General features: G+C 42.1%; 1 protein-coding gene across 1 annotated transcript; it reads right to left on the bottom strand.

Moving 5' to 3' along the window:
• Positions 1 to 617: 617 nt before the first annotated feature.
• On the bottom strand, positions 618 to 5452 carry LOC134478815 (uncharacterized). Its single transcript, XM_087564074.1, has 4 exons — positions 5269 to 5452; positions 4064 to 4232; positions 1856 to 2039; positions 618 to 912 (listed from the first exon to the last, which is right to left on the bottom strand). Exons 1-4 carry the CDS (start codon positions 5393 to 5395, stop codon positions 898 to 900), a joined length of 495 nt encoding a protein of 164 aa, XP_087420200.1. The 5' UTR covers positions 5396 to 5452; the 3' UTR covers positions 618 to 897.
• Between the last annotated feature and the right edge of the window lie 1126 nt (positions 5453 to 6578).

The raw sequence follows: 6578 nt of genomic DNA on the forward strand, positions 1-6578 counted from the left end.
CTAACAACGATCTACAACAGGGGATGTGATTTCTTCTTTTGGACTATGAGGGAATTTCACCCAGGACAAGCCACAGACATTCAGTAGAGAAAAAGACCCATTGACATAAATGAGCATTCTATGCCTAGTCCGCAACAATAACAACACAGCATATGTATGGTCTAGGACAACAGCATTTATCAAAACCTATTTCCCAAGATGATTTTGAAGGTCTTTATCTGTGTGGATATATTGACCGCGTACTGCAAGAAAGCATGAAGCACATTGTTCTCCATTATGATTATCATTGTCATTTTTCTGCAGCTCTACAACTATGAGTGTATATTAGTCAATATGTGGTACACAGGATCAATGATGAATGTGTGTTGTAGACTATTATATACTAAGACTAGCAGAACACATGACCGCATGGATAAAGAATGGCAGTGATCACATCATAAAATGTGCATCCAAGAAAAGAACACATTATCCAGCCAATATACGCTATCACACTTAGTACCCCTTGGTGACTTTGAATTCACTGTTTAGCCCAGAAACTCTGGACCATGCAGAATCCATCTCTGGCCGTCAGTTTTAAGAGCACAGGAAGGGACAGAACACTTGAATAAGCAAGATGGTTTCAAGAGTCAGACTTACAAATCAAATTTTATTCATAAGGAATGCAATTTAAAACAAAAATGGATTAAAATGAATATTAATATAAATATTTAAAAGTATTTTCAAATGTGAAAAATATTAACAAGAACATATAACTATGAAATAACAAAAAAAACTTCATTTAAAATCATAACAAAGATATTTCTAAACAACATATTCTTAGTGAACATTTTGAAGCACAGTTATATTGCTGTTTCTCCTCTAGCAGGCAAAATGGCATTGCAGTCCCCAAGTCTTCTCTCAAGTGGTGTTATCCTAAAAAGAAAGGGAGTAAGACCTCAGTCAGGCTGGCTTAGTGAAAGATAAATTTAGGGTTTCTTAGCAATTAATAAATTAACTGTGAGGGATACTATTCATCCAAAATATGTTGTTACTATTCAGGATGGTAGTCAGAAGGGCACTCCTGAGAAAGCAACAGATTCTTCAGGATGCTCCCTTCCTGCTGTGTGTCCCATTCCCACTCTCTTGCACTTTCTGAGACCAGGGAGAGGAAGGCAGTTATTCAGACACTGATTTGTTGGAGACCTGCATGCCAGCTCTCAGGTTTCTGCCTTCTACCACCTCAGCTCTATTGGACGTCACCATTGATGTGTTAACTGATAACATTGCTGGTGTGTCTGTGGGCAGGGCAAAGTCTACAGCAAACCTGACAGTAATGTGGGCTGCCCATCTGGGCCTCAGACTTAAACCAGTGCACACCATGAACAGGGCAATGGGAAGAGACCTCATTGGGTTACAGGAAGAAATGTGAAGGCCATGTGTCACCAAGATTAAAGACAATGACAAGGATTAATTTGCCATTTGCACGTGGTAATTATCACTGAAATGTGCTTCCCAACTTGGAGGTCACATGACCAAAAAATGTCATTTATCACAGGACCAAAACTTGTTCAAAGCGCTACATAGCATCCATTCTATCACTGGGACAGGAAATATTATGATATCAAATGTCTGTCACCATTTCTAGACTGCAGCTTCAAAAAGAGCAGCAAAGCATATTTGTTAATCATTCAGTTTCTGAAAAGTGCTGGACTTCCTAGAATAGTTGAGCATAGACAGAGCAATGAACAATTCCATTGCATGAGGTGGTTGGCTTGTTGGGAGTGTAAATTAGTAAGGTGGTAGGGGAAAGCAAACAGGTATGAAATTGGCAAATGGAATCAGATGTTGTTAAGCTGACACAGCTGCTTGTCCCTACCAGACGTGGCTGGGTCTGGAGGTTGCTCTTCTTCTCCTGTTCATCCTTTTCTTTCTTGTGCAAGTCAACCAAATATTTCTGAACCAATGGTGCACAATCCAGATGTTCTGTTTTGCTCTCCTTGAATGGGAACAACTTCTTCTGCATACATATCTTGTCCATATGGATCCGACTGGGCAGGTTGCTGGAAACACACTCTGCATAGTTAGATCCTGCAGCTTCTTCCTCCCTTTCCTACTCCAAAGTCCCACAAACTTGCCCTGGACCCAGATACCAGTGAAAACTTCATATACTACCTCTCCACGCACATAAGGCTGCTGCACAAATATCAAGCAGCCAATTCAGGGAAGAATAAATTGTTTCTGTGACCCAAGTACCAATAAGAGTCCATGTCTCTCCAAAACAACAGGGGATCTACATCTATCCATGGAAAGAAAATGCATGGGGGCAACATCAATTAATAGTGGGCAAATACCCTCAAAGGATGTCAGTAGAATTAAGGGAAGGTCATGTTATCCAGTTGGTCCACACATTGAGTTTTGTTAAACCTGGTATGACCCCAGAGGCCCAGTTCAGCCTATTAGCCATTTGGTGAGCTGAATCAGTACTGGTCTACCTAGAGCCTTCTGAGGATGCCTAGACACTCTGGGTATGAGTACCAGTCTCCTGTGGACCTAAAAACTGAGTCCAAAAGACCCAGGGTACAGTGATGTTTAAAGAGCACAAGAGACGGAACCAGCGCTGCAGACCTCCAATCAGAACAAAGGAAGGCACCTGTGGGCAAAGCACATTAATGGCCTCTCTGATCAGTGCTAACCGATAGAAGTTAATCTCCTTCTGGAGCTCCTGAAATTTTTCACAATGCTCGATGTTCCTCATCTCTAAGTTGTGCAGTAATGACATGACCTCCCTCTCTTTTATCTTCAATTTTTCATAAAATGGATTTGACCTGACGTAGCGGCAGACCCTAGGAGAGTAAAACCCAATGAACATCTGCATTTAGAATATATGAACTCAGGCTGGGTCTTGTACTACCATAGCCCTGGAAAGACAATTTGTGAGTTCTATATATTGGCATCTTCTTCAGCTTCAGAAACTTGTTATTCTGGGCCCAGGACCCCATAAGCTAAGCATCCAGATAAAGGGTTCCCAGGTTCCCTTTCTTCAATCAGAAGGGCTATGTCTGCAGTCAAGTTTGTTATGCTATCAAGAGCCTAGGGCATAGCTGTCCTGCCCCCCACACCTAAAAATCTGTGATTTCATTTTTCCTGTTTTGACAGCAGGAATTCTACATCTTGAATAGCTAATATTGTAGAGACAGACATTTCACATAATTATGGAGTTGAGAACAGAAAGTGCCACAAAATTACAATCTACCCAAAAGGCACAATGAACAGACAAATGTGACCACATTGCAAAGAACTGTGCAGTTGAAAGAAGGGCTTGCAAAACAAAGCACTCACATCACCATGAAAGTGTTATACACATAAATACTCAGGGGAAAACATAGACCCCCTAGATTCCAAGTGTGGGGGAAAATATAAACATATAAAAATTGCGCATATGCATGTAGCTGCCTACACAGAGATACAGAAACTGGGACACACCCAGAGGAAAAGAAAAGTAAACAGTAAGAGAATGATTAAGGGAGTCAAATATGGAAACAGAGAACACAATCAGAATCAGTAGAAATGCATGCCACTTTATTGGCTCAGAGGTACACACACACACACACAAAAAAAAAAAAAAAAAAAAAAAAGAAGGAGCAGGCCTGTGTCTCTGGCCATCCAGTCAAACATTGAGATGAACAGTGTGGGATCTGTCACCTCAGGCTACTGCAACAAGAGTCCAGCACTCAGTCACCTTCCTAGCACACACCCAAACTCACGGCACCTAGAACCTTGCAAAGCTACCACCTGTCAAGGGCTTTCCAAATGCACACTGGGAACTCATGCTCCAGTGACGTTATCCCTGAATCCTCACTAAGGCCACAAGTTCAGATTTTCAGCTGGAGGCAGCAGATGAGACCATTTCCCACCTCACTCCTGACCAAGGGTCAGGTTCTGAATCTCCTCTATATCAGAAATGAGGTTTAGGACGAGTATTTTGGGAGGCACAGCTTTCTAGACCCCAACACCTTAATAGAATACGATGGAGGTGACACTGCAGGTCCATGAGTGACACAAGGCAGTTTGGAGCAATGCATACCTGTTGTTCCTGTATCTCTCTGTCACGTAAGTCAGGAGATCTCTTAGCTCATTTCTCTCCTCAGTAGCTGACTGCAGCTGTCTAATCAGTCTCTGCTCTTCTGTGTTCTCCGTGTTGGCCTCCTTGTTGATTACCACAGGGCCAGGGGATGATGTCAGTCTCCCATCCTCTGTAGGTAGAAGAACACAAGTGAACATTCATGGAGAGACTGGGGGAGTGTACATAGACCATGGCGATGCCCTAACAGGAGAAGAGCATGTGTAGAACACAGCGTCACCACAAAGAGTTTGGTCTATGCCTAAGAGACCTCCTCAGTGGAAGTCAACTCTCCCAGCACTCTATAGAGACCAAGAGATGTCAGCTGCCAGGTGTTCCCTATGCCTGCCGATCCATGCTCCATGTTCCACAGAGATGGCTTCTACGGGATTGTTATCAACTTAACACGGTACAACTTTCTTTCAGGACCCTCACTCCTGTTCTTTCAGAAGTCAGAATATAAATTCAACATCCAAAAGACTTGATTTTTTGAGATACTCATTTGTCCTACCCTGATACTCCAGGCCACACCATTTGGATTTAAAAAGCATTGCGGTGGATGTCATGGTCAACAGACTTATTAATTCCTGTAACTGAAACACCAAATGCCACAGAAGTGCTCATCTGTTACAGGCTGAATCTTGGTCTACCAGCTCCAAATAATTTTGGTACTGTAAAAAAAAATATTTGTAACACACAAACTCTAATTTATAATGCTAAGGACGACCCTGCCAATTAGAAAAAGTCAAAGGAGTTCTAAAAACATAAGGTAATTGGAGAAGCATAATTCTCTCCCTGATACTAAAGTCAGAAATCTACTTTATTTAAAGAAGCAATAAGAGTGAAGTAGATTGATTCCTTGTCTAAGTTCAGAAAAGTTGGACCCTCAATTTCTCCTGATGGTGTTATTATATCAATGTATCGTAACATATGCACGTTAAAAGTGAAGGCCAGAAGTTCACAGAATAATAGCATTGGCCTTACCATATCTTCCCTTTGGGGAAGGGCAAAATAATGTTCTGAAATCCTTGACTTTCAGGAATTGTGATCCTCATGGTAATTCAATTCCTTCCCAGATACTCCAGTTGTTGTGGCCCATTGGTAAACAGGTCAGCCTAAGCCTATTCTCCCTCTGAAAGAAAGCGCAGCATACAATTCACAGGACTTACTCCTCATTCCCCAGGCCAGCTTTCTTTGTCCATCATTTGTTTTTGATGAAAGGCGAGATTCCCTCACTCTAGTCTGTCCAAAATCCCCATTCACTCTACCAAAATGCTTGCGAAGACGGGAATACATGTCTTCCTGTGTATCTGCCAGGCAGGGACTGAGAAAAAGTAGGGCACTGGTGGTTACTACAACGCTGGTGACATCACAGAGGATGCCAAGAACTCTCTAGGACACAATAGAATGTCCAAGAAGGGACAGCTGATGTCATGGTGAGCAGACTTTGCCTCCCTGCTAATAATCTCCCTGTATAGTGCATAAGCTGAGGTGCCCTTTCCAGGAGACCTTCCCAGTGCATAGCCACTTAGTACCTCCTGCTTCCAAGGCCAAATTTTCCTCAAGGCTTCATTATAAAAATCTTAGTAATTCCTATGCATTTTAATGAATGTTTCCCTCCAAATCCTGCCCAAAAATGTCTCATCTTAAGTCAAATTATCCTTACTCATCAATATGAGCCATTAAAAATTCCTGAGAAATAATACCAGTTTGAATAAGCAGTCAGAAGGTTCTCCTATCTCCTTATGTACATGTGCTTAAAATCACATCAAGAAATAGCCTGCAGGTTAGGTTGCAACACGGGTGTGTGTTATAGGAACTCTCATGAAGCCTTGTCCATAGCATTTGAGTTGCCACAAAATTCCTTAGGAGAAAGAGTTGAAATCATTATGGTGTTAGGCACAGTGTGGAGTCCAATTGCCAGAGGAAAGTGAAATGTTGGAGCCAACATTGAAGGCACCCTCATGCTGCTTGTGGGGTTCTCCTCTTTGCACCAACGTCACCAAAGGAGCATTGCTCACAGGCCTCTGTAAGCTAAACCATGAGATTCTGTCTGACAGTTTGTATCTTAGGCCTTTCACTGGGCATGTGCTACTTCTCTAAATTTAATCCCATTCTTCTAGTTTTGAAACCCAACCGGTGATTATCTCTTTAGAAGTATGCACTGATTTGGTCCATATCTCTTCCCTACCATGTCTATTCTGAATCTCCTGCTTCAGCTTTCCTCACCCTATGTTCCTCTGTAAGCCTGGAGTTCTGCCCACATACTTTCTGCAGCAGATCTTGGCCATCAGATCATTATTACGTACAATTGGCAGTGAGACAACACCTAAGAGATCTCTCAGATGTGTTGAGCTGGTGAGAAGGACAAACATCTACAAAATAGCAAACTTTATGATGGACCATAGAAATGACAAGACAGTAATCCTGCCAGCACTTAGCTCTCTGCCAGTAAAGAACTAACAATTGATAGTGGACA

The sequence above is a fragment of the Rattus norvegicus genome, chromosome 8 (assembly GCF_021556685.1).
Source record: "Rattus norvegicus strain SHRSP/BbbUtx chromosome 8, alternate assembly SHRSP_T2T, whole genome shotgun sequence".
Taxonomy (NCBI): domain Eukaryota; kingdom Metazoa; phylum Chordata; class Mammalia; order Rodentia; family Muridae; genus Rattus; species Rattus norvegicus.